General features: G+C 39.4%; 2 protein-coding genes across 8 annotated transcripts in view; one reads left to right on the plus strand and one right to left on the minus strand.

Moving 5' to 3' along the window:
* Positions 1–18,772, plus strand: part of rnf111 (ring finger protein 111) — a 30,677-nt gene extending 11,905 nt beyond the window's left edge. For 4 of the 6 annotated variants that reach the window (XM_044138753.1, XM_044138762.1, XM_044138769.1 and 1 more), the window contains exons 4-15: positions 5,324–5,478; positions 6,921–7,118; positions 8,047–8,414; positions 9,005–9,251; positions 11,286–11,628; positions 11,707–11,832; positions 11,938–12,055; positions 12,982–13,065; positions 14,760–14,855; positions 15,113–15,199; positions 15,609–15,712; positions 17,135–18,772. In XM_044138753.1, coding sequence (XP_043994688.1) covers positions 5,324–5,478; positions 6,921–7,118; positions 8,047–8,414; positions 9,005–9,251; positions 11,286–11,628; positions 11,707–11,832; positions 11,938–12,055; positions 12,982–13,065; positions 14,760–14,855; positions 15,113–15,199; positions 15,609–15,712; positions 17,135–17,252 — 2,044 coding nt within the window. In that variant the 3' untranslated portion in view covers positions 17,253–18,772. The remainder of the gene's footprint in view (positions 1–5,323; positions 5,479–6,920; positions 7,119–8,046; positions 8,415–9,004; positions 9,252–11,285; positions 11,629–11,706; positions 11,833–11,937; positions 12,056–12,981; positions 13,066–14,759; positions 14,856–15,112; positions 15,200–15,608; positions 15,713–17,134) is intronic. The other 2 variants (XM_044138784.1, XM_044138793.1) reach the window with 1 other exon arrangement.
* Positions 18,773–20,704: 1,932 nt separating this feature from the next.
* myo1ea (myosin IEa) overlaps positions 20,705–27,635 on the minus strand; it is a 56,287-nt gene continuing 49,356 nt past the window's right edge. The window contains exons 23-29 of one of the 2 annotated variants that reach the window (XM_044138806.1): positions 26,572–26,718; positions 25,772–25,929; positions 25,530–25,616; positions 25,240–25,450; positions 23,956–23,991; positions 22,111–22,280; positions 20,705–22,023 (exon numbers count right to left, since the gene is read on the minus strand). In XM_044138806.1, coding sequence (XP_043994741.1) covers positions 21,947–22,023; positions 22,111–22,280; positions 23,956–23,991; positions 25,240–25,450; positions 25,530–25,616; positions 25,772–25,929; positions 26,572–26,718 — 886 coding nt within the window. In that variant the 3' untranslated portion in view covers positions 20,705–21,946. The remainder of the gene's footprint in view (positions 22,024–22,110; positions 22,281–23,955; positions 23,992–25,239; positions 25,451–25,529; positions 25,617–25,771; positions 25,930–26,571; positions 26,719–27,635) is intronic. The other variant, XM_044138814.1, reaches the window with a different exon arrangement.

Here is a 27,635-nt window from a genome sequence, read left to right on the forward strand (position 1 = left end):
GTATCTGCCGAATTACATCAATGTGAGAAAAGGTTCAATATTATTTAATTTTAATAAGTACTCATCGAATGCAGAGTCAATACCCATCAATATGTTGTTAGTGGATATTTTTATCAATACATTCTGCCACAACTGGCCTTTTGAAGACATTCTTGATCTTGTTATTGCCCAAAATGAAAATGAGGTTGACACCCCTGTCCTACAGCATCAGTAAGCAATTGAATTTTATTAAATATGATTTTTGTCACAGTCATGAAATGAAAACCTGAGCAGTTACTACAGCTTGGTGGTTGTACTTGTCTTCAAACCCTGCAGCCCCACTTCCTCCAGCTTTACTTGATTATATTACCTTTGAATTAAACATAACAAGGCATCTGATCTCCATCCAGTTTAACAAATGAATTTATTGTTTCATTTGCTTTGGCTAGGTTAGCTCTTGAAGCTTTGCAGATGCACCGTAGCGTTGGAGCTCTAGTGGACTTATTTCGCTCTTCCTAATTCCAGTCAGAATCATTTAGCCTGAATCGCTGTCAGGTCTATTTATGAGGTCATTGTTCATCAATAAATGAACAACCTACCTATAAAGAAGAAGAAGAACGGGTTCTTCTTCTTCTTTATAGGTATGAGGAACCTGTTTTAACTATTGTTTTAAGTCTGAGAATAGAGTATAGAAAAACATTTGTTTCCAGGCTCACTTTCCAAAATACAAACGCCCACATTTCCAATAAGCAACGTTTATAAAACAACACCTTATCTGTCTGCTCTGCACATCATTTGAGGTATTTTATTCAATTACTTATAATAAACATTTGTTTTTCTTGACGAAATTGTTTCCCTGCCCTCCATCTTTGTGTACAGCTGTGGATTGTGCCTGTCGCAAACCAAATATTTACACAGTAAATCATAGGTGAAGAACATAGAAGTGAAATGTATATTATTAACAAAAAATAAGAATACCTTAATCTGAGAAATTATTATTATTATTTTTACATATAAATTGTGTAGGAATCTTGTTTTGGTTCAAGAAGCTGAAATAGTTAATAAAACAGAGGAAATAAAAATCCTTCATGATGGTTTGGTTCAAGCTGAAATGGTTGGAGTTGTCTAAACTTATTGAAATCCACCTAACTGAGTTATTTCCATGATCTATCCAAACATTGCTCTTTATAAATCATTCTTTTATGGAATAATTTAGAGGCTCCTTTCCTACCTACAGTTGTGTACTTTTGGGAAGGTGAAGATTGCACACCGAGCCTCTGAATATTATTTAGTTTTTACGATGTGTGCGGGTGACAAAAGGACAGGATCCTCTCACTACATTTTCTGTTTCTGTTGTGTTTGCTTGAGTCTGTGTGATTATTTTCTGGTATACAGCATTTTTCTGATGCCATTCTGAAGTTTTATGAACTTGAAAGAAGTTCTGCAGCTTTGCATTTGTGTTTATTAGTTTGCAGAAGTGCCAATTTGAACAAGATGAGGAGGCTAAGTTGAAGGAAAGTCCCATGAGGAAGCTTTGTTTTTGAACTAGTTATAATTTGTGTTGAAACACAGTACAAAATATTAAAGAAATTAATTCTTCGAGAATGGATCTTGGTTGTTAACTTCATCAACATGTTGAAGTGAAAAGTTGCTGATGTAACTGTTGCAACACACCACAAATCCATCCCACTGAACCCAGGACTTTCTTGCTGTAAGGCAACGATGCGCCACTATGCAGCCCTTTTTTTTTTTTGCTAATCATATACAGCAAACAGAATGTCATTATTCTGAAATATGTCAAATTGTTCTTCTCTTCATTTCCCCCAGCATGTTGAGAGTCACATTTTCCCCCGTTCATGTGTAAATTTCTCTTTCAGTACTCCTTTTAATCTGTGATCCTGCACAAACGTTTTCCTCTGTGGTCACATCTGTCACACGGTTTTTTTTTTTGTCCCCTCACTTCTCTAACCACATCCCTGTTTCCATTTTAGCACCAAGTCACTAAGAATATATGTTTTCGGTTCCTTAAAGTTGCTACCCAGAGCTTGGACGGTCATGATTTGCCTTCTTTCCTGCCACTTTTCAGATCTCCTCTCTCACTAGATAACGTAGCGATGTGTTGAAGTGGGGGATGGGCACTAGTGGAGCAGGAGGGTGGAGAATCAAAGGCCGACTGAACGAGCAATGAAATCTCTGTTCATGCTGACATCGGCCCTGTTTGCTCACATGCATTCATCTGCAGTTTTTGTCACTTGTGTCTGTGTTAATTTGTACTACAGTGTTTTATTCTATGCTGGGATTTCATATCTATATATTAAACAGTAAACTGTTAGAGTTGTGTGACATTTAAAAGCAGCTTTTTGGCATTATCAAGAAGAGAATGAGACTCTCTTTCTTTTTTTTTTTTTATAACTAACGTGTCCTTCCCAGGGGTGCTCTGTCAGAGTAATAATTTAAATTATGAATCAGTATTTGTTTATTCATGTAACTACTCTGTAAACTAGTGCAATAGACGAAGTTTCTTTTAAGTTACTCGTAGTTTCCACTGATAATTAATAACAGCAGACATGTTCACAGGTCTCTGCTCAGTACATGCAGACTTTGTGAAAATATGAAGCTTCTTCAGGTAGATTTTCTGTGTGACTTGTTTCCAGAAAATGTACGAAGTCTTAAATCATGATAAGAAAGTCTGCTGTAAAGCTGAGTGCCATAAATTGTTTACCACTCCTCACTCTGCTATTCCTGCCCTCCCTCCCTGTTGAACTCCCAAACTCCCAACCTTAGCTGTCACCAGCATCAGCCCCAGCAGTCCACTCCACATTGCCGCAGTACACGCAGCCCGTCGCTCTCCTCCTGTCCCCGGGGTCCGTGCCTCGTGTCGCTCTGCCTTGGCACCACCTCAGCCCTGCCAAGGCCCCTCCATTCCCATAGTGATGATATTTATAACGTTGTGTTTTCCTCTCTGCTGGCACCCCTCGTCCCCAGAGGTTTCCAGTGGTAAACAGATATTTACAAAATAATCCCAGTTCTGCTTAATTAGCGGCCCTTCCCTAATGTCAAGCCTTGGCCCCTTGGGGTCAACCCAAAGAGTACAAGGAAGTCCAATTAGACTCCCCACTCATCTCCTCAATCTCTCTCTACATCCCAGCCTCACTGCCGGGTTGTTGGGAGTTTGTTTATTATGTCTGAATTTGCACTCTGGTTATAAATTGGTTATAAGTTATAAGTTGCTGTTGAAAGTGTAAAAGGTAACTGAGCTTCCTCTTCATACCACTTTGATTATGTATGTAAAAGGAAATGGATAGTGTGAGCAGATGGGAATTCCCCGTATTGCAAACGGCGCGAAAAAAGCATTTCCTGCCTCATGGTGCAGAATGTAATGGAAGCCAACGTTTAGATTTATGTGAAAAACCATATTATTTAAGTAATTTATATCATTGCAAAGTAGATTTACATTACTGTAAGCTAATACAAAAAAAAAACTGTCTGAAATTAATATTTTATATTTTGCCTCAGTACACATAGTTCTCATATTTAGCTGCCGGTTCTTTTAAAGTTTTTAAAAACTAATTTTATTTTGGATTTGAACTGAAAATAAACTAATAACCAGCTATAATCTTCTTGATTACTGGCTTGCTTTGTGCATAAAAAGCGACAATATTTGCAGTAAAGTCGGGCTTTTACTAGTTTCTGAATTTCATTGCGGTCTGACCAGTGGACTCCAGTTTTAATCAGCCAAAGTTTTCCTTTACATGAACAAACAAACAGCACAAACTTTGTTTTAACTCAAAAAAGAGAGAAAGTAATAAGCATAGGACATTAAGGATAAGGATACAACGTACAACAAAATTAAATAAACATTTAAAAAACATCTGTCACTAACCTTTTTCTGATTTTTACCAAACACAAACATGTCGCGTTTTTTCCTCTTTACAGGTTGAAGAATGTGGGAATTATTTTAGTTTTGATGCATTTAATAAACAGAGTAAAAAATATGTAAACACCGGTCAAAGTTTACCTTGGAAGAAAACAAAAACAAAATTGTGTTGCTCCTTTTAACAACAAACCAAAGCTGAGCAGACCAACAGCACCATCTAAAGCAAAACCTCACTTTGGTTTGATCCGCTGCTTAGAAACTAAAATAATGAAACAAAAATTACGTGAAGATTTCTGTTGGCTTTGCTAGTAACGTGGGAGTGAAATGATTTATTATGTATATTAAAGAAATATTCTTGCAGGCTACAAGGCTGTTAAAATAAAATATTAAACATCATAATTAAGAGTCAAACCGCTCAATTTCCCATCTGTCTGTAATCTGAACAAACAAGAAAAATTCTGATTTTAATTCAGATTTTTCATTTGATTAAATCATTCTGTCAAGGTTTTCTCTCCAAGATTGAACTCTTTCTCCATCGCTGCTGGATATTTTTCAAAAGCGCTCCACTGGCAGCACTAAAGTCCCCTACCTCAACATCTCCATGGCAGCCTGCTTCATGGCACTCCCACACAGCTTCCTGTCTCTCGGGGTCATTCCTCCTCCCTCTGTTCACCTGTCTCTCACCGCACCGTGGAGGGAGCTGTGCCTACTCCCTTGTTTCTCACCCCGTCTCAGAGGCCGGGGAGAAGAGCAACAGGAGCCTTTGAGAGAGAAAATTAAAAGAAAGAGGAGAACGGGGCGAGAGGAAGAGGAGCGGCAGCGGGTGACATTTGAGGGGCATGCAGGAAAATTAAAGGTGTCTGGGGAATAATGGGAAGGATTTGAGGCAAGTTGTGCATTCCGAGTTCTTGTGGTTGAGCTATTTGTGTTGATGTCTTTCATCAATATCAATATTTATTTGATTTTGTCATTTAACCTTTGGATATGATGATTCAAAGGAGTATTCTTCATAAAACCAAGAAAACTATGGACAACACTGACCATCCTCTTCTTTAGCCTGTCTTTGGAAAATAGATTCACTGTAATACAAACTGCCTGCTACAAAAGATTTTTCCATCACCATCTACAATAACTTTGTGGAATCTGAGTTAATGAGTTACAACAACATTTAAGTTCCCTTTGGGAACAATAAAGTATTTTTGAATAAAATATTTGGGCATTTTTTATGCCAACTTGTGCTCCGTCTTGTACACTTGGTCTTTCCACTTTCCACAACAACCACTATTGAATTGCTTCACTTGCTTGCATATTTTCAACTCTTCTATTTTACCGTTGTGTCAGTCAGCTCTCACCAAACTTGAATGTTCTGTTTCAGAAAGTTACTGAGCTTTGCAAATATAACTTCTAGTTCCATACCTTGGTTTGTCTCGGAGGTAATTTTTCTCTTTTATGTCTGCTTGCATGCAGGTCACGCTCAGTCGGGGGTCTTAGTAGGATTTGGGGCAGTAGTTGTGCCCAGAATCGCCTCCAGGAGCCGCGTGGACGTCACCGGCTGTCTACAGTCATCCAGCCGCTGCGCCAGAACCCCGGAGAGGTGGTGGATCTCACTGTCGACGAGGATGGTAAGACATCCAACTTCCAGCTCAATATCTGAACTGAATAAAATGAACACCTCTTGATTTAAAAAAAATTTGATTTAATGTGAAAACCACGAACCTCAATGTATTGTATTTGGCTTTTAAGTTTTCCAGCATGATTGGTCAGCTGGTTTTACTGCTGCACTCAATGTACAAAGGCTGCTGGAAGAGACAAGTGTCCTCTGTTTGCAGGCATTTTTATGTGCGAGTGTAGAGGTTGAGTTTAGGGGCGTGGCCAACAGCAGCTTATTTTGATTTGAAGTGACAAAAGTCCTTCAAACCAGCTCATCCTGAAAGGAGCTTAAAATAGGCAGAACTGACCAGAATAAAATCTCCTTATTTAAGAATGATCTTGCGCAAAAAATTTGATGGACATATTTTTCAATAAATAAACTTATCCTAACAAATTCAAGGAAGAATAAAAGGTTACCCTTAGAGTATAAAAAGCTATTGATCAAGAAAGTCTGCTCATTTAAAGATGCATATAAAGTGCAGAATGTATGATGCTTTGACTCATTTATGAAATTTAATTTGGTTACAAACTGTTGAAAAATCCAACTGCATCCTTATTCCTATGGGTTTTATCCTTGAAGTCAAAGCTTTCCTGATGTTACACCTTTTATTTTACTCACTCAATTTAAACTAGCTTTGAGGAAAATGTGAACTAATGTAGTAGATGTGATAACAAAAACTTGAATTAAAAGACATTGAAGAAGTAAATTACTATTATGCATCAGTGAGCACCAACTTGTACGTAAGCCAGCAGCCAGTATAGCCTTACCAGTTCTTAACAAGCACAATTCTCAGCCTGGGACTTAATTCAATCAAAACACTTTGGCAGCAAAGCAATATAACTAAAGTGGACTGTACTGTGTGTGCTTCTCTGTAAATGCTCCTCAGTTGTAGAAACAAACCTTATTATCCTCTCTGTATTTGCAGCCTATCTGCTTTTCATATTCACAAATTAATTTTTCCCTGCCTCCCCTGAGAAATGCAAACACTGGAAGGCCTTTCGCTTTGGTCTGAATCACCGCCCTGTGTGGATCACCAACCCTAAAGTTTTCAAGTGGTTCACTTTATTCTTTTGAACAAAGGAATAAAAAAGGAAACTTATTTCTGTTTTTTTTTTGTTTTCTTGAAAATAAACCTGACAAGCCTTTGTTATAATTTAAAAAAAGCAAACATAAATAAGCATTGTACTAATTGTGAGACATTCATTCAGCTTACTTGTCGTTTTTTTTGTCTTAATTTACGGCTGTTTCTCTTCACTAATGGTTTATAAAAATGATTGAATTAGGGAAAAAAGCTACATTGGCTGTAAACAAACTTTTTTTATTTTATTAGACTCTGGAATCACTGTGCATTAATTATTGTCATTAATATATTTTCTAACTATCTCAATTTGTTATTATTTTTTTCCTCTGCAGATCTCTCAGTTGTACCAACAACCTCCGGCAGCATTCACACTCAGACAGTAAGGTCGTCCTCTTCATCGTCATCCTCCCATCACGCTTCTACCTCTGAGCTCAATGATGCCCCGGGCCCTTCCACCAGCTGCGCAGGTTCAATGCCTGAAAGTGTGCACACACAAAGAACCAGTGGTTCTGTTCGAACAGCCGCCGAAGGTACAGTGACATGAGGACAGTGAAACCAACTACTGTTGACAGATCGGTCGTGATGTTCGGTCAGAGTCTGGTTTATGTTTACAGAATGGCCACACGTCCTTAAAAATCGATATATCTAAAATTAAGGCCTTAAAATGCATTAAATTCTTCTTTTTTTCAGTTTTTTTTTTTTGTTTTTTTTTTTTAAAGGTAAGTTGGCCTTAAAGGTGCAGTCTTTTTTTTTTGTAGGACTTTTCTGTCAGGCGGATGTTTGAATCACATTTGAGACGTTTCTTCATTTTATTCTGTGACTGAATGCTGTTGTAACTTGCTGTTAATGTGCCCTTGCTAACAAGTAAAAGGTATATTAGCAGCTATATATGGAGTGAAAACGGAGGAAGGAGAAAAACTATGTTGCTAGGTAGTTTTTGGCTACCTAGCTAGTTTGTAGGTAGGTAGGAGAAATAAAAAGAGAAAAACTAGCTGGAACTAGCTAAACCTAACTAGCTAAGTAGCTATCTAAAAACGGAAGCTACATTTTAGCTAGATAGCTAGCTAAAAAATACAAGTTAGCCTCCTGTACTAGCAGCCTCCCTGTGCTGGAGTTAGCGAGCTAGCTAGGAAGCATGCCTTTTTGTATCTAACGGATTAAGGAGTGCAAATTTATGGCCTGGTGGCTGGACGGGATTGGTCTTCGCTATCGGATTACGTCTCTTGCCAACACATGCAATGAAATCCGTGCAAAATAAAAAACTTAACACTACAAGGGTTAAGGCTGTTTCTTTTGTACATTTCTGATGTGATACAGATCTTAAATTTCATTAATAATGGTGTTAAAAAGGCTGGAAGAAGCCTTAGATTTGAGTTGGAGGAACCTGATAAAACCCTTGTTTTTGATCTAATCTGTGTTGAAATAATCTATCTGGTGATTTATTTTTTTCCTGTTCAGATGACAACAGACCAGGCTTGTCTGGTACAGGAGGAGAAAACTCAGGCACAGCCATGCCCAGACTCCCATCCTGCTGTCAGCAGCACTCTCCGTGCAGCGGCCCCTCTCCTGGTCACATGTCCCTCAGCCACTCCCATTCTAGCTGCTTGCAAGCGTCCTCCTCTCAGCAGACCGCCGGCTCTCAGCACAGCCACAGCAACACTCACCACTTTGTCCACCATATCCATCACCCTGCACCACAGCCCCCAGGAACCTTACCCTTTCAAGAGCCGAGCTGCCCTGTGGAACGCCCCAGTGCTCTGCCTGCCCCCTGTGCTGGAGTTAGCAACAGCAGCAGCAGCAGCAATGCATCCCACTACCATGACCAGGTATAAAGGAGCTGAAGCTGCAAAAACACGAAACTTTACCTTGTATTTTTGGTGTACTATCTTAGTACATTCAAAATAAGATAAAAGTAACTTTTCAGCACAATATAGGAACTTGTTTTAAGTAAATAATTTCTTTATACTGATGAAAATGTACTATTTATAAGTGCAATAATCTGCCAGTGGAACAAGACATTGGGGAAAATGTAGTTTTTCACTGATCATTATTTGCGGAAAAGTTGCTTGTAGGGTAGTTTTGACTTATTTCAAGCATGCTAAGGTGTTTACACTAGAAACTAGACCAAAAATACTTGGGAAGATTTTGTGTTTTTTGCAGTGTGTTACCACCATATGCACACATTTCAGCAACAAGGCAGTTCAAAGTGCTTTATTTGTTATATATATTTTTTATTATTATGGCTGAATAAACTTAAAGTACTTCTTCAACAAATCAGATCTGCAGGATGTCTGAAATTCTACATATATTTTCTTTTGTATTGGTAAAAAAAACACCTGCAACTTGTTTAGCAGATTGAAATAGACTGATGCCGTTCAGTTCTTGCATCCTCAGTGTTTCTGTTTCCCTCCCACAGCAAACCCTGCCAGTGGACCTGAGCAACAGCAGTGTTCGAGGCGGTGGCACCGGGGGTGCTAGTTTCCATGGCAGCACGTCAGCCTTTGACCCTTGCTGCCCGGGCTCCTCCTCACGGCCCCCTGCTTATGTTTCACATGCCACCCCAGGGCCCAGTCAGCCAGCTGTGGTGGACTCATTCAGCTCCTCCATGGTGGCTCAGCCACAAACACAACCTCAGCCCTGCAGACATTACATGCACCCACCTTGTGAGTACAAGAAACCGGCAGCAAGAGTTGCTGATTCCCATAATAATTCAGCATAGAGAATAAAGCTGTGTGACGAGGAAGAGTTGTTGGCTGTGGGTGACACTGCACCGCTGCGCTTTCCTTTTTTACACCACCTATCTTTCTGTCTGTCAAGTTTATTCGTGCTGCACATTTCAGCAACAAGGCAGTTCGAAGTTCTTTACATGATAACAGGGGTTCCTCCGGAAAACTTGCTAAGCCTGGCAGGCGATGGGGCAGTCATCCTGCGACCTTCTGTGTTTTTGAGTTAAAAATGTTGACAGGAAATTTTAAATATCCCTAGCTATTAAAATGCATTATTAACAGTAATTAAACACTAACTATAATGTCTTAAAAAAAAGGCTAGCATATAAAGCAATTCTTTGCTCTCCAGTTGTTTCATCTTTTGGTATGAAGTGACCAAAATATTTTGAGAATTTATCTGTGACTTGTAATTTTATTTGCTGAAGCTGTTAGCGGGTAGACTGGTAAAGACAGGCAGTGGTTATGAAGTTATGGTTTTCAAAAATAACGTATAATAACAAAAACAGTGACACTTTATTTGAAGGGGTGTGCATAAGACTGACATGACACTGTCGCAAACATGGCATAACACCTGTTATGAACATGAAGGAGTCTTTATGAATGTGTGACTGTTATCAAGTGTCATTCTGTAAATTATGACACTTATAATGCAAAGTTGACATTTTTAATGGACTTTTAATGCAAGTTTTAACGCAACGTTAAATTAAAGTGTCATTATTTGCCGTAGAATGCAAAGTTGACACTTTTAATGCAAGTTTTAATGCAACTTTACATTAAAAGTGTCATTATTTCTTGAATGCCAGCCTTATCCACACCCATTCAGATAAAGTGTTACCAAATGAATAAACAATGCTCAGCCTGGTGGGGGGACAAGTAAAGCCTAGTGGCCTGCCAGGCTTAAAATACACTAGGAGACACCAAGTGATAAAAATAACTGCTACAGTACAGAGTCAAAATAAAGAGAAGTAACAAAAAGTTGTAAAGGTAATTTTATTTATACAGCACAATTTCAGCAACAAGGCAACACAAAGTGCTTTCTACAAATTAAAAGAAAACACAAACAAAATAACAAACCAAAGGAAAGAGCAAAAGAAGAAAAAAACTAATAAAGTTGATCCAAAGTAAATAAACTAGATACTGGGTTGGTAGATAAGTATAAGTAAGTATCCTCTGGTCTGATTCCTTCTCTGGTTTGAATAGAATAGGAGTCTAAAAAGTAGTTGCTAAGGTTGTTTTTCTGGCCTCCAGGTTCTAATCCTTGTTCTGAGTTGCTAAATAAGAGTAAGTAATAAGTGTCCTCTGGACTTCTGGGTTGCTAGATAATCATAAGTAATACAAACTAGAATTGATCTCTGCTCCTGTTATTATGAATCAGAGGCAACTCTAAAGAGATGGATTTTTTGTTTGATTCAAAGGAACTCAGTATTTCATAATATTTCTGGAGGTTGAGAAATTGACCTGAAAGTCCTACCTGGCTCTCCATTTGTTTCAATAATATTTCATGGTTAACGGTGTAAAAATCCGGCATGGAACTCCAACAGAACCAGCACTGTGGTTCTTCCACACTCTGTGTTTATGTGGATGTCATTCTGTCCATCCGTCCATCAGTCCATCCTTTCGTTTATTGATGTGTTCATCCCTCCATGTCCCTGCAGCTTTTGGTTTTGGCAGATCCTAAACTGGAAGTCTGCAAAGTTTATTCATACTTTTAAAATATTTTTTTAAAAGACTGGAAATAAATAAAACACTTTTTTGTTTGTTTTTAATTGGAAATATAATAATTCAAGTTATATGAATAACTTTTTGTGATCTCTTGTTAATCAGACAAAGAGGCATTTGGAAGCGCCTCATTTGTAATTTTATATCTCAAATGGAGCAAAAGCCTCATTTCTAAGCACAGTCTCTCTATTTTACTGTTAGTTTGGTTTGAATAGCTTTACTGACTCTTTCCCTGTTTGGTTCCGTTTCCAGATGGCTCTCTAACGCGATCCCTGCATCATCAGCCCTCCTCCGCCTGCCCTCACTCCCACGGGAACCCCCAACTCACACCGCAGCCTCCTCCACAAGGCGAATTCCTCATTCCCCACTCCTTTCATACGCCACTGCCATCCCAGGTTCCTCCCGCGCCTCCACCTCCCCTCTCCACCCACCACCTCCCCACTTCAACCGTGCCCCTGGCCCAGCACCTTCCACCGGACCACCAGACCCTGCAGCACCACATGCCACCTCTGGGGCCTTCGGTGCAGAGGATGCATCAGCACGAGATGCTGCAGAGGATGGAGGTCCAGAGGCGGAGGATGATGCAGCACCCCACGTGAGTATCGGCGCCACGGATTCCTAAAGGTTGCAGAGGTTTATTGGTGAAACGCGTGTATTTTATTTTTCTTTGCAGGCGGGCACATGAGCGGCCACCTCCACACCCTCACAGGATGCACCCCAACTACGGCCACGGACACCACATCCATGTGCCACAGACCATGTCTTCCCATCCTCGCCAGCCTGAGCAGAGAACGACATGGTGGGTTTATGGTTTCGTCTTTTAATCGACGATGTTTGTGTTTCTGAAATGTCTGGAGTTCTACCTGCAGCATCGATGTAGTAATGACTCTGTCCTGTTGAACAGGGAGCTTGGCATCGAGGCTGGTGTGCCAGTGGCTTCGTACGCTCCAGGGCACCTGCACTCTCACCTGCCCCACTACCATACCCCCCCGAGACTGCACCACTTCCCCATCTCCTTAATGGTAGAAGAGACCTTTGCAACTATTAGCATAGAAGATAACAAACACATTTCATACAAAGTCTGTGTTGGATTCGTTCCGCTGGGCCTTATTTCTAACATTAGTTACCTCAGAAATAGTTCCACAAAAAAAACAGTTCCAATTATGGATTAGCAATTAATTCAAGCTCATAAAGCAATTTAAGTCTGCGCTCAACAAAACCTCCATCTAAAACATGTTTAGTTTGCAGTTTGGCTTTATAATTTTATATACACTCATCTGTTGAACGGTAGACCTGTCACAATAACAAATTTTCCTGGAAGATAAATTGTCCCAGAAATTATTGCGATAAACGATTAATATTGTTTTGAGACCATTTTCAAGTAATGATAATGACTTAATGACGCAATAACAAAACAATTCAAAAATCAACAAACTTAAAATTCTAATAAATATTTAACTTTGTAAGTGGAAGACATTTTAAATATGCAAAATAAATAAAACAGAAACAACAAATAGAATTAATTATGAATTCTCTGTAAACAAAGGTCAAGTTGAGACTAAAGCACCAGTTTTTGGTCATTTGTTGGTCTGTAATGTTTGTTCTGTGTTCACTAATAGATTAATTATTTTTTTTAAAAAGAAAAAAATGAGAAAATTATAAATAATGGAAATTATTGAGTTTGGTCTAATTTATCATGCAATAAATAAATTTTGCATTACTGAAATACGTCCAGAAAACATTTTAGTTTATTTTGTTAATTACATGCATATGTGTAATACCTGGTTTAGCTCTATAAATAAAATTTTCAACATCAAATATTTGGAAATGTTTGTGAAAAACTTCAACGTCTCTCCTTAAGCTACATGCAATATTTTTGGCTCGGCTTTAAGTGCTTTTCAGGGACTTGTTGTGATGTTTTGTAAATGCTCGTCTTTGTTTCCTGCAGCACACTACTGGCATTTCTGAAGTGACCTACCCGCACATTAGGTACATCTCATCGAGAATGACTGGCTTTGGAAGAACCTACGAGGTGAGAACTGCACCTGTCTGCTGCTAAATCAGCTCTTCCTAAAGATGTAGATAAAGAATCAAACACTGCTGCAAACAAACACACACACACACACACACACACACACACTGCTGCTTTCAGTCCCATCAGCTCTAATTTTAGCTAGTTTTATTCAGTCACTAAATACAGGCAAATTGGATACTCATTTCTTGGCAGCTTGCTGTGCGATGCGAGTCCTGTTCTTTTCATGCAGTTGTGAAACTTTGTCACCAGAAGTAAGGTTTAGACTTTCCATTTTGTGATGCAGACTCGGTTTGGTGTCACAAACTCAAACGACTGATTCCGGGGTGAGAAACAGTTCAACATGGTGGCGCCGGATGTGTCCGTTTTTTTTTTTTACCATTCTTTTAAAATGTGACTCAGCTACAGATGATGATGAAGATGATGATGAGGCCAATGAGACGAGTTTATCAACTTTTTCAGTCTCTGGCGTGCCGATAAAGAGAAATTGGGTTTGGCTAAAATTTTTAAGAGGTATAATATGACAATGTTATTTATTAATATTAGGAGCAGAGGTCATTTCCCACCATGTGTGAAAATGACAAAGTAAAAAAATAAAGACAATCATTTGGAGTTAACATTTGAAACATTTGTTTTTAGCCTCTTTAATTAGCATTTTGTCCTACTAAAGTAATTGTCTTCGATCCTAGACGATGCAGATCCTTAACTTTGAGATTTCATAATCCACGACAGACGGCGATTGAAACCATAAATTTATTTTTTGAAAAAAGAGGAACTACTCTTCTTTTTTTTTTCTCGCTATTCTTCCTCCCTGTTATCTCACACCCACAATAAACCACAGCTGTCTCAACATAGGAAGGAAAATAGTTTCCTTTGAAATGGCTTCTTATATCTTCCTCTATTTTGTAACACTTCACCGAAACTTTAAATGGCAAAAGTGTTTACAGTGTTGTTGTCAGGGCGACGCCTAGTTATCATTAGAGGGAAGAAAATGTAGATTTTTCAACAATCAGCAAACTTGGTGGAGCCAATTGAGGTGAAGGTCAGATCACCAGCGTTATTTTATTTATTTATATTTTTTGCGTGTCTTTACCTTATTGTACTTTTCTTGCACTTACTGTTTAAAACAAATCACTCCATCTCTTAGAAAATATTTACTATTTTATTTAATCGACTACGAAAAGATTTAATAAGACATCAAGATTGAAAAGGAAAAACATTGAATAAAGAATGTATAATTTATATATAAACTTAATCTTGGCCCATTCTAATATATTTTAAGTGAGATGTGACATTAAAAGTTTCAGAAGCAGTTTTACCTCTGCATGTTGCAGAATCAAATAATGTCGGGCAAATTGCAAATCCAGTGACTCCAAAACCTGTATTTCTGTTCAGTTTTTAAATTTTTTATTTTTATTTTTAACGTACACGATCAGTTAGTGTGTGTGTTTTCTCTTATGCCTATGAAATTACTTGAACTGGTGAGCTAAAGCTGTCATTTCTGAGGCTAGCTTTTCTGTTATGTCTAAAGCATAATCACAATTTTAAAAGACTCAACTTAAATTTGCTGCTTTTAAAAGCTACCAAGAAGACACTCTGTCATTATTTGTGCTGCCCGGCTGAGCAAACACGGCCGTTCGGGCTCTCAGTGATGCTGTTGAAGGAGACGCTGAGAACAAGTTTGTCTCCACCAGGACCTGCTGCATTTAGAGGAACGACTTGGGACTGTGAATCGAGGAGCCTCTCAGGGAACCATAGAGAGGTGCACCTACCCACACAAGTACAAGAAGGTAAAACCTGCTCAGAGCGTTTCATTCTGTCTCACAATTTCCCAACATGTTGGACATACGTGTGCATGTCTGCTGCAGTGCGTTCTGGGACAGAGTGCGCAGTGGTCTTTTGTTGCTCTGATGTTTTAGAAAACACTGTAGTGTCTTTCACCAGAGATTGCAGCCGTGAAGATAATGTTTGGGGCGGGGGGAAAGAATCCTTAGAGGTTTTCAAATGTACCTAAACAAGCAATCTAACACCCTGCCACCCAATACAGAAGGTGTTGGAGAGAGACATTGACCAACAGTTAACCCCTGAAGCTTGGGCATCTATTGGGAAAAATATGCACGCAACCCCAGAATCGGTGAGAATCAAAACGAACAAATCAATTTGGAAACATGTCTCTGCTCACATGTACGTTAGATTTTATTGTTATCCTTGGGGGCCGGGAAATTCGGCTTTTTAAAAAAAAAAAATTATTATTACTATTATTATTATTATTATTATTTGTATTACTTTGATTTGTTTAGCATTGAGACTTGAGATAGAAAGTTTTCTTTTCTGTTTCAGGACCAAATGACCATTCTCTCTGTTCCCAAATTTTAAGTTTGTTTTGTTGAAACAAGGAAAAAAAAAAAAAAAAGTTACTGTTATGGGGCTTGAGCCATTTGTTTTTTAATGTCATGCTAGGAGTTTAGTTGAGCAGTTTGAGTGATTTTATTGAGAGAATTTGCTTTTAAAATTCATGTCTCCAAATGTTTCTCCCCCGACAGAGAAAGCTGCACGGCAAGCAAGACGAAGATGAGGGGGCTGATGAAGACACGGAGGAGAAGTGCACCATCTGCCTGTCGATACTGGAGGAGGGGGAGGATGTCAGGTGAAGCTCTGCGCTCTCCCGGGAGTTTGTCTTTGCCTTTTCCTCACAGGTTTAAATGTGTTCAATTATCCGTTCAGAGGGGCGTGTCTGTGAGCCCGCAAACACAGGCGGGGAGACAGGTGCAGTCGTTCCAGTTTCCCGCCGTCCAGCGGGATTTTCATTTTTCCTCTAAAAACAACCCAAAGGAGTTCTGGTAATCAGCAGAAAAGTCCCAGAGTACCTTAAAATTACCGGCCTCATGGAGCTGCTTTTTGGCACAGGCTCAGGTTTTCCAGGAGGAGACGCTGCCCCCTGTTGGCAGAAAGGCTGGTGTGTCTAAATTTGAGGTTGTGTAGGGTTTACCTTGTGTTTCTCCTACTCTAGCTGTGCAGTTTATTCCCGATTCTTGCTGCTCAGACCGAATCTTAATGACAATTACATAAGGGTGAATGAAATTCTTGAAAATATTTGAATTTCAATTTGTTTGTTTTTTTCAAGGCTTGGAAAATGCTTAATATCTGTATAAAGTCTGTGGAAGTGCTTGCTACTAAAACTGCACAGTCTTGAAGTAAAGTACAGCCTAAATTTGGAAAACGTTATTTACAGTTGGATCCAGATATTTTCATACACTTAATAGAAAGACACACATTTATTTGTTGTCTGTCTGAAGTTAAATCAGACTAAACTTTTCTTGTTTTACGTCACTTAGAATCACAACTGAGAATTTTCTTATTTTATTTTTTTCATTTTTGAATATTTATTATTCCTAATATCTCAATGATTTATTGATTTGAGTAATTGAAATGAAGTTAGGCTTTTATTTGAAAGAAATTGGCAGACTCTTTAAATTTAAACTAGTGTTTTATTCTCGGACCAGTCAGGGGTGTGTGAGTGACATTTCAAAACATCCCATTTTTGCTGTAGAATGTAGAATACCATCACAAGATGCAGATTATTAATAACACTATTAAATTCTGTCATATAATAGTGAATTTAAACGGTCTTCTTCTGTTTATTTGTATTGTTTTTATTTCCAAAGTTTGGTGCTGAAAGCTTGAAAACTTAAATTGAAAAGTGCACGAACCCTGTTACATGCCGATGCTGTGTAAAGTGTCATTTGTTGACAAAACCAACCAAAAATTGCATTTAAATTTCTCCGCTTTATGATATCTGAACTGTTTTAAACACTGTTGTTTATCTAGACACCTGGATACCTGCAGCATAAGCTGTTCGGTTGCATCTCAATGGTTGTTTTACACCGTCTCACGGTTGTTCTTGTACTGAGAATTAGATTTTGCAGAATTGATTGAGTCATTTGATCTGTTGAAATGATCTGCTTTCTCGCCATCATAGACAGAGTTTGCTTTCTGCAGCGACTGTTCCAGGAGAGGTGGTCGGATTCTCGAAGCTCTAAAAGTGATCTCCGTGTGTTCTCCCCTGCAGGCGCCTGCCGTGCATGCACCTCTTCCACCAGCTGTGTGTGGATCAGTGGCTCCTCACCAATAAGAAGTGCCCCATCTGCAGAGTGGACATTGAGGCGCAGCTGTCTGCCGAGAGTTGATGCTGTTTTCCCAACAACACTTTTGTTTGTTCGGAGTTTATTTTCTGATCATATTAACTTTCTCTTCAGTACTGCAGTCAACCAAAGATGGCACGAATTACCTGCGCAGCTCTACTACGAGGAAAAAAAAGAAAAAGAAAACAAAAAAGCATAGAGCCTAGAGTGCCAGCTCTCACATAGTAGAACAACAACTAGATTTCTCCATTATGGATTTGAGATTTTATTGTATTTATGAAGCTTTTATGTAGCTTTTGATTGTTTCCTCAAGTGTCATTTCGGTTTTGTTTCTCTGCATGTTTCCTTGCAATGCATTTCTTTGCACATATAACGTGGGCTTAACACGGGCCGCCGAGTTGCAGGTGAGGGGAGCTGCTCTAGTAAAGCTGCATTTCTGTAAACCTAATGCCTTGCTTTACTGGAATAGAATGTCAACCTTCACTTTAACAAACAAAAAAAAACATTGCAGGATTCATTTTACCAGTCATTGTATTGATTAGTTTATGTTTAGCAATTGTGGATTGTTAGTGAAAGATGTTCTTTTTTTTTTTTTTTTTTTTTTCTCGGTTTTTGTTTTTTCTTCCAAGTAAATCAAGACATTCCTAACTAAGGAAATATGTAAACAAATCAGCTGCTGTATTAGTGCACACCCAGTATTTCTAGAGTGGAAATCAGCTCCATGGTTCACCTCACTCCCAGAATATGCACATGCTTTGCTACGACTACGCCACCCTCCTGCACCTTCATTGGGCGACAGCACCCTCATCACCATCCCCATGTATTTTAGGAAGCAAAAAAAAAAAAAAAAAAAAAAAAAAAAAGAATGTCACACCCCCTCTCTTGACTGTTGTTTCCAAACTGAGCGATTGTCGGGAACTGCTGTGAATCTTCTCATCTTTTTTTATTCCGTCGGGGTTCTTCCCGCAGACAGACGTGCGAAGCCTAACTAAGGGTTTTTTGTGAGGTGATCTCAGGCCTGTGAGTGTCGAAGAGATTTGAAAACTGGTGATCATGCTGTTAAATTGATACTGGCAGTGGCGTTGACTTTTTAATCTCCTGCGTGAGTGTGAGAGTGCGTGTGTTTGCGTGTGTGTGTGGGTGCGTGTGTTCAGAGGGGGAAAAAAAAAACACAGCTCAAGTTGAGATTTACTGTTTGTTCTCACACTTCTAACTGATTTTGCCACCATCCCTTTCTGTCTCTCTCTGTAGTTGAGCACCAGCGTCCATCTTGGATGCTGTGGAAAGAAAAAAAAAACACTAATACTGTTGACTAACTCACTCGCATAGACTTGCACAAGAGAGAAAACGGTAGATTAGTAGTGAATATGACAGTGCGCTGAGGCCATGTGTTTCCACTCTAATGATCATGAGGGAAAAAAAAGAAAAAATATTTTGAGCTGAGTGTTGAAATGCAGTACTTAAAGCAGGTATCCATGCATTCATTGACTTAATGGCACCAGGATCATATTATGTGGGATTTATATTAGTTTTGAAAAATAATATTAATAAACTTGGATAACTCATGTTGAGTCCTTTGATTGATGTTTGCTTGAATGTATGTTTTGATGGAGGTGTTTTTGAATTAAGTGATGAATTTGAGGGACAGAAATCAATCTTTGTTTCTCTTATCTCTCCCCAGATCATGAGTGTAATGCTTTCCATTTTCGTGCACCTTAATATCTATTAAAAATACTATATTAGATAGAGTATTTTTGAAAAAACACTGTAGCTAAAACACACAAGGAAAATCATACAAAATGAAAATCTGAAACTAGATTATCGTTCAAACGTGTTTGAGCATTTAAATCAAAAACAAATTGTGATATTTTTCAGAGGTTTCAATATTGCATAAGATCGATTCTGTAAATTTAGATACAGAAATATTCTATTTTGCCCATAATATGGCTGCCGCAATTGTTAGAGAACTCAAACATTTACCAGTTTCCTCGGAAGTGGAAACCCCAACTGGGGACTCGCAGTTGGGTATGACGTCAGAGCTGTTTTCCAGTTAAGTTGGGATTCCAATATGGCGACGACCATTAACATTGCGTATGAACATAATTTAAAGCTTTACTTTCACTCAGTAAACACCAATTTTTATTTGTTCCGCGGGCCCTACGCATAGCATGTAATTTTTTTATTTTGTGGGCTCTAGTGTCCCTTATATGACAGTAGGCTGACGGGAAAGGGGGGAAGACATGCGGCAAATGTCGTCGGGTCCGGGAATCGAACCCGCGACGGCCGCGTCGAGGACTGAGGGCCTCTAAATGTGGGTTGCGCTATCCCCTAGCATTTAATTTAACATTCCCCCACAGCTTACTGTTGATCGGAGAAGCGGCCATATTGAAGCGCGACGTTAGCCTAATAAGTCGTAACTGGGGATAATGGTGACCATTGATTCAGTACTTCAACTGAAAGAACCCCAAACCAATCACCGAGTGCATATCGTGTATGGTTCATGCACAGATTTTTCTGCTGGTTGAAATTCCTGTTTTAAAACTTTTGGACAAAAAAATGTCATGTAATATTCTAGTTTACTTAAAGGTACATTTCGGCTTTTCATTAGCTGAAAACCATATCTACTGACATTTGGAAACGCTTGAAAATATCACGGTGTGATGATATGTACGGAAGAGGATTAGGGCCACTGAAAAAAAAATGGCCCAGAGTTCACTTCTTAAATTTTAATTCCTGGATTAAATGATATTCAAATTTATTGAACTCTGCCTGTAAACTAGATGAATAACTGAAGGAAAATGTGTCCCTCAGATCCCACCAGGTCCATGAACAGTGATCAGGGGAGACTGATGGAAAAATATGATAAAATAATTTAGATTGCTATTTTCACCCTGTGGTTTGTACTATAAAGTACCTGTTTTTCATTTAGCTTAACAAATCTAGATGATTTTCTTCTTCAAAATCGCAGAATTTTCGCTTTTTCCCATTCAAATGCTCGGAAGCGCAGCTGGTGAGGCAGCAGCGAGCTGAGCATCACCTGGGATTGATCAACCTCTCGCTAACTGCACTGGCTGCCATTCTATGAGAGCATGCTCCTCCTGTCTGTATGTCTCCAATAAAATGGTTAAAAAATATTTAATCTATGAAGTGATTTTCCATAATTTAGGTATGTATATAATGTCCAGTGTTTTTTGTTACCAGCTGTGTGTGCAACGTGTTTCGTGTGGTGAGGAGCGACCAGAAACGGCAGAGAACAGACTCGAGGTGAGGCACGCAGTTCTCTTACCTCATGGCAGGGGGCGCTCACGATCCCAGACATTGTGACTTCACAACTGCAGAGTAAGGAGTGTTTTACACAGGAATCCAAGAGTTGCAGCCAAAATCCTGCTGTCAATGACCAAGGAGTTATTATTTCAACAGAAATAAATAATTGTCCAAGTTTAATGAATTTAAAGCTTTTTTTTTTCCTGCAATATTACAAAGTTGAATTAAAATACTCATCTATTAGTGTGGATTGAACAAAGGATCTGTTCACCAATTTTATGACCAAACTATGTTTATTGATGCAGTTTTATGAAAAAAGTCCCAGCAGGTTTTACTGACTACAGCATAATCTGGTCGTATGATTGAAATAAAACTAAGGAATGTGTGTTAGTACTGCGGCAGCAGCGCAAAAAGATGTGCAGAAACATTAACCAGAAGCAGCTACAAAAACAGCTTAACAAAACATAAACCCATACACCAAGTAGCAGAACTGAAAATAAAAACAGCTCTGTATTTTTCAAAACGCGGAAAAAGGAGAAACTAAACATACATTCTTTGCATAAAAACACAAAGAAATCCTTTTAAATTCTGCCCACCAACAGGAACGCTCCTGCATAAAAACACATATACAGAAATGAGATCCAGAAAATGCCTGTTTGTCTTAATTTCACGTAAACAAATGATTTTCTTCAGTAACTAGGTAACTTCATTGCTTTTGCTCGTCGCAATCCGTCCCTCGCAGACGAAGCTTTGTGGCCGTGACGTGAACGTGAGATGCCATCTGTGTCCAAGGTAGTACCTGTCCCAATAAAGTGCTAATACACCACAGACCTCACGCTCAGGCTACATACTGGCGTCATTAGAGAACAAAAGCAGAATGAAAAGTGAGGGAGGTTTACCAGCTAATACTCCACCTCACTGCAATGCCCTCAGAATCCGAAAAAAAAAGAGTCTGCTCTGGTCATTCAATTCTTAAAAATCCTCATTCAGCATTTTGATTCTTTACATGGCTGTTAAATGTCTGCATCACAATAAATATTCCAGCTAAAACCGAAATCACTTTAGTTTCCTTCCACCTTCATCTGGAAACAACGTAGTGGAAATAAAAGTAAAAAATAAATCACAGCCTGGTCCCAGAGATTTAGCCAATTTCATTTGAATGCTTCAAAACGCTGTGTAAGATATAACACGGTAAGTAAAGGGAATACAGAGATCCATAAATACAATAAATAGTTTGTTCAGTACTCAGAGGGGACGGACCCCAGCAGTCTTTGTGTCTTTGGAGAAAAGCCTCATCTTTGGCCCAATAGGACCGATGTTTGGTCTGGTGGCGTAACTAAGCGTTACGTTCGGTGACTGTAAGGCAGTAGTGGAAGAAGAGTCTCACAGTGTTTCCTCTCCCCGACTGCAGGCTCTGCGCCGCCCTCAGAGGCCGGGGTCGGCGGGCGGCGCGTCGCCCTGACAACCAGCAGCTCCTAGATCTTGGTGACGTAATTGTTGGGGAAAAGTCCCTGCTTCCCGCGAAGTCGTCCCGTCCACCATCCGGAAGCGTCTGCTCAAACAGAGTCAGGCACGAATGAACGGAAGAGGAAACGAAGCTGTCATTTTTCTTTTATTCATTATTTTTAAAGACACTCACCCTCTTTGATGATGTCGATGACGTCGTCGGTGTTGAAGCTGAGCTCGTCCGTGTCCTGAGCGTCGTACGCGTACAGGGCCTTGCACTGGGGCACCTGGGGTTTGGGTTTGGGCGCCGGCTTCGGCCGTCCTCCACCTGGTGGAGGTCTGTGGGCTGAAGGTCGGTGGGCCCTGATTTAAAACAAAACAAAAAAAGAGAAAACCAGCTCTTGAGTCGGGCTGCGTTGCCTGCTGGAGGACACTGAATGAAATATTTAAAGCCCATGCGCCGCAGTGACTCAGGATAGCACAGATTTGTTTGATGTGTCAGACTACAGCAGCATGCAAACATCTGGGCACCCCTGTTCTTAATGCAGAAAACGTCTCAGAAAGACATGCAGGACTAAAATAATAAACATTTCTATACCATTCCAGGAGAGTTCACTTCTTATTTCTAAGCTTTATTGTTTCACAATAACAGAAATGGGAAAAGGAATAAAGCAAAAACTTTTTTTTTAAATTTAGTCTCTGTTCCCTTTTGAAGCTACAGGACTGAGCAAGACATGACAAAACACTCACATCCGTATTGTGAGGTATTTTAGGATCATTAGTGTTAAGACATTTTTAGAGAAATGATACAATTCTGTGCAATTATTTCTCCACGTACACTTTTGTTTTCTGTGGCTCAGTTTTGAATAGGATGAAAAGGTTTATTCTGATATTTGTTTCACCAAGTTTACATCTGTGCAGATGTAATTCCACATTAAAACCACAGCAAACCTTTTTTTTTCCTTTTCTAGTTTCTGATAGAAACAACTTAAATACGTCAAACGGGGGATTTTGCTTTACCTGCTGCGCCAAATTCACCTGAGACCAAAAGTAGCCAAGCAATTTTTGGATCTCCATTGTAAAGTAAGCAAAGCTTGTTTATTATTTTATTTTACATTATGAATGAAAACAACTTTCTGTTAATTTATAGCTTAATATGCAGAAAAGTAAAATGCTTTGGAGTGAGCTAAAGGCTGTTAATTCTAAAGAAAAATAAAAAATTAATATGACCATTTATAAAACGTTTTTAAAGCTACAAAGTTTCCATTAGTTGGGCTTTCATGATGATGACGGTGACAACAGGCATTGGAAAAATTAAATAAAGTTTAGCACCCCAACACCGGTTGTATTTTGGCATAATAAAAATAAAAATATGCCTCAACTGTGTTTAAAAAAATCTGATTTTATCAACTTTTAACTAGTTGAGCATATTCTCAGCAACGTAAATAAACCAGGGGTGCCCAGACCTTCGCAGGGAATTGTCTAAATTCAATTCAAAATTGAATCGATATGGTAAAAGGAAAGCAGATCCCCTTAAAACTCTACGGTTTTAACATTTTTAGCAAAATACTCAGGGGTTTTGTGATAGTATTTATAGAATTTATTTTTTTTATAGCTGGTACTGATTATGCCACAAGATGGAGTCCTAGCACAGGACGTCGCACAGCGAGAACTAAACTAAACCAGTTTCACTGCAGAAAAGAAAAGGAAACACAGATCCTGAGACAGTAACTTTTCTCTCAACACCAACCCAAAACTGATACAGACGACGTTGAATAAACGAGAGAGAAATAACCCAGAACACATCTCAGTAAAACACTACAGTGGTGATCTTGTTGGTTGTGCAGTGTGCCTGCATGAGACGTAATAGGGACAATTAAACATCCAACATGCGAAGGGGAATCCCATTGAATCCTACTGGACATCAGCAGCGAGTGTCTAACTAAAATTGTGAGGTAGCATCAGCGCGCTGCGCTGCTGAAAGCTTTTTCTCCCGTCCTGAACCACCACCAGAACCACTGCAAACACTCCAACTCACATTCCTCCGTTTGAAGTTGGCCGTCCGGCTCCAGAGCTACAAAAGAACGAATCAGCCAAATTATGTCAGATTAGAGAAACAGCAACAGAGGTAGTATTACAGTGTCAGGGCATGGCACTCATCTCAGCTCTCAGAGCGATAGCATCTAATTCTGGCGTTCCCTAAAACCTTTAAGAAACAAACTCATAACCAGCAACTACTGTTCACACATTAAACAAGCTTATATGGCCGATACAAACAGCATCAACAACAAATATGACTTTAGTTGCAGATTTTTTTTGGTAAATATGTAAGGAGTGAAGATATTTTTCTTATTTTAACATTTGTTTATTTGAATTTCCTGAGAGGAAACCTAGACTCCACTGTGCAGAGTTGTTCATTTTTGACCTCTGATTTATGAATTACTGATCTAATTTGCTGCATGTTAAAACAATAATTAGTTTTTAAAAATATAACTAGAAGTCTTGTATTGCAAAAGATTAACTCAATCAAAATAATAAAAATACCTAACCATGTGTTTGGTTAAAGGCCATTACTGGCTAAAAGTATTAGTACACTGGACACAAAATAACAAATATGTTAAGTTGCCATACTATAGAATCAATCTCCAACCTATTATAAATCTACAAAATCAAATAGGATAAAACCACCACACCACTGCTTGTTTAGCCAGTGGAGAGTATTAAAATGTGCTGAGCGAGTAAATTTCAAGACTGCACAAATAATATAGAAAACAAAAAATTATGTTCAGTAAAAATATTCATTTTTAAGGGAAGAAATGGGAGATAATGAATTTTTACCATTATTTTGCCAGTAGATCTTAAACTAAATAACCACAAAACACATTTTAAAAATAAATTAAAAAAACAGAATGACTGAAAGCCAGAGAAAGACTCAAATATTTGAAATGTGATGCAGAACTTCATGATGGCGATTTACTGACTTTCTGTTTTTTCTTCTTTTGTCTGGATTTAATTGTTGGTTTTGTGTATTCTGCTAATATTTGTAACATACAAGCTGAATAGTTTGAACCTTGACCTTTTCGATCTATAAATGAATTCTGAATTATTTTGTATTTGACTGTTTTGAACTTCTTTGACTTCAGTTGGAGTTTTAAATGACTATCAGTTATTATCTTTATGTCTATGTCAGTGTGTTTTGGATCGAATAAATTGAACTATTAGCTTAATTTGTCATCCATTGGCTGATTAATGAGTGGCTAATCAGTGGATATTACACAGTTCCATCCCGCTCTGACGCTGCAGGTTTGTGCTGAGCTCTCACCCTGCAGCGCCCTGGTCCGGGACCCTCAGGCAGTCCAGGTCCGGCTGCTGCCGGCCGCCGCCGGCGTCGCGTTGCCTCGGCTGGTTGATGTTGCTGGGCAGAAACGGGCGTGTGGAGTGGGTGGAGGGGGGATGCCTCTGGCTGTGATGCTGCGAGTTCCTCTGGTTGGCGATGTGGTTGGCGCTCTTCAGGCTGCCGTTCTGTTGGCCGGCTGCAGGGAGGAAACGCAGGAAATGATTTTATAGATGATGTGAAGAAGAGAGGAGCTGCGGAGAAGCTGACCGGTGTACCTGGGGGTCGTGGTGCTGCTCTTGAAGGCACGTTGTGGTTTCTGGACATGTTAGAGTGACTCTGACTGAAGCTCTTCCTGGTTGGACCTGGCAGCCGTTAGCAGAAACACAAAAGTAAATGCAACATACTGACGCTACCACAACCTGCAAAGATTTGATCCTTTCAATTCAAGCCACGTTCCACATCACAGGTGGTTCTTTGTGCGAGTATGTCGTGGTTCTGCTTCACAGCCGACACTCACGTGTGTTCTTGGGAAGGCCCGGTCCGATGCTGACCTGCAGGGATTTGCTTGAGGGCTTCAACATGGCCACATCCCCCTGACCCTGAACAAACACCACCTGCCTGGAGCCGCCACCGCTCATGAAGGTCCAGTTCTCCTTCTTTAGCTTCATCTCCAGTCTGAAAATTGAACGCAACGTGTTACTTTATATCTCTTTAATTAGTTTCCTTCTTACAATAGTGGTAATATTATAAAACATTCACATTTTGCATGTTCTTACACTTCAATTTGAGTCTCAACTGTCTTTAAAAACAGCCCAAGTGCCTAAAAAAACACCCTAGCCATTTGTTGGCAATAAGTTAATGTCTGGCAAACTGCACCGTTACCTAGCAACCTGGTTGAAGCATGGTTTTACCGCTGTCAGCGCTGTACAATGGCTGCTGGAAACGACAACTGTTTTGTCATTGACTTACAATTCAGAAACCATTTGCTGCATTATTGTTGGTGGTGCAGGAGGCTCTACTTCTGCTTCTCAAAGATGTACGGTTGTATAATTACACATGTGTTTGCAGACATTTTCACTTGCCAGTGTAAACATTGATTTGGGGGCGTGGCCAGTAACGGATTATTTGAATTTAAAGAGACAAGAGGCTCTAAAACAGCTCACCCTCAAACTAAAATCTCATTATCTAAGAATGATAAAATGTGACAAACATGTTTTGTATAGACCCAAACCAACCTGTTCATAAAGCATAATAATTCACCTTTAAAAGCAGCAGAGGTAAATCTGAAGGTTTAGCCGTTTACGTTTCTGGACTCACGTGTTGTTGAACTTGAGCGGCAGCTTCCTCCGAGTTTTCTCCTCGAACCGTCGGGACAGCAAGCTGATGAACTCCGTCTTGAAAATGCACTCCAGCAGGCTGTCGTACTCCTGCTCATGCAGGATGATGAAGTCATCCTGCATGGTGCTGAAACAATGACGAGCTTTGAGCAAAGCGACCGAGTCAAAACCCATCTTGGAAAGAGTATCATCGTTCCCTCTATTGTCTTGTTTTGTGAGGATGTGGAGTCAGTTTTCACTTTTAGATTCAGGACCTCACAAAGCGGCTCAGATCAGAGGAGGGCAGCGCGGCCGTGTGGCCCAGCAGCACAAGGAGAGTCTGTTCCTCACATATGAGGAGATTTTTACGCTGAACCACCTGGTCTGTGTTACCCCACAGAGTCAAAAGCCACAAACTCAAATCAACTGCTCTGCCTCAGAGCCGCGTCTCACAGTGTTTCTATCGACAGTGCAGAGACCACAACTCTTCTAGTTTGCTTACAGATTTGATAAAATCCAGATAATTTAAGAATTTCTCACTGTGAAGCGTTTCGGTTTTGTTTTCAGTCACTTCTTCCCCCGAGTACGTCAAATCTTCTCTGTATGTTTTCAGTGACCTTTATGTGACGTTTGCAGGAACAAAGAAACTGTTTCTTAACTGGAGATCTAGAATTGGACTTTGAAGAAGATCCCAGACTTTTGAACTGTAGAGTCTACAGACTTTAAGTCGTCCCTCAGTCGCCGTCTCATTTTAGACAAGTTCTGGTTTCTTAAATTTATTCATATTTAGTTCATTTTTAAAGCACAATGCACATTGATGTGTGGAATCCAATAAAGACAGTCAGATCAGGTATGTAAGATGTTTCATGCAGTACCATCATCTGTCAAGTTTTTGAATAAAATTTTTGATAAAAGACTGAAAATCCATAATTTTTAGGAGAGGATTGTTTTAAAAGAAGGGCGACTCATTTGTTATTCCAAGAAAACCTTAACAGTTTTAATCTGTAACATGGCGGTCGGCCATTAACAAACCTTCAGAAACCTCAAACCTTTGACCTCCAGTTT

This window comes from Gambusia affinis, linkage group LG02 (genome assembly GCF_019740435.1).
Source record: "Gambusia affinis linkage group LG02, SWU_Gaff_1.0, whole genome shotgun sequence".
NCBI classification, from domain to species: domain Eukaryota; kingdom Metazoa; phylum Chordata; class Actinopteri; order Cyprinodontiformes; family Poeciliidae; genus Gambusia; species Gambusia affinis.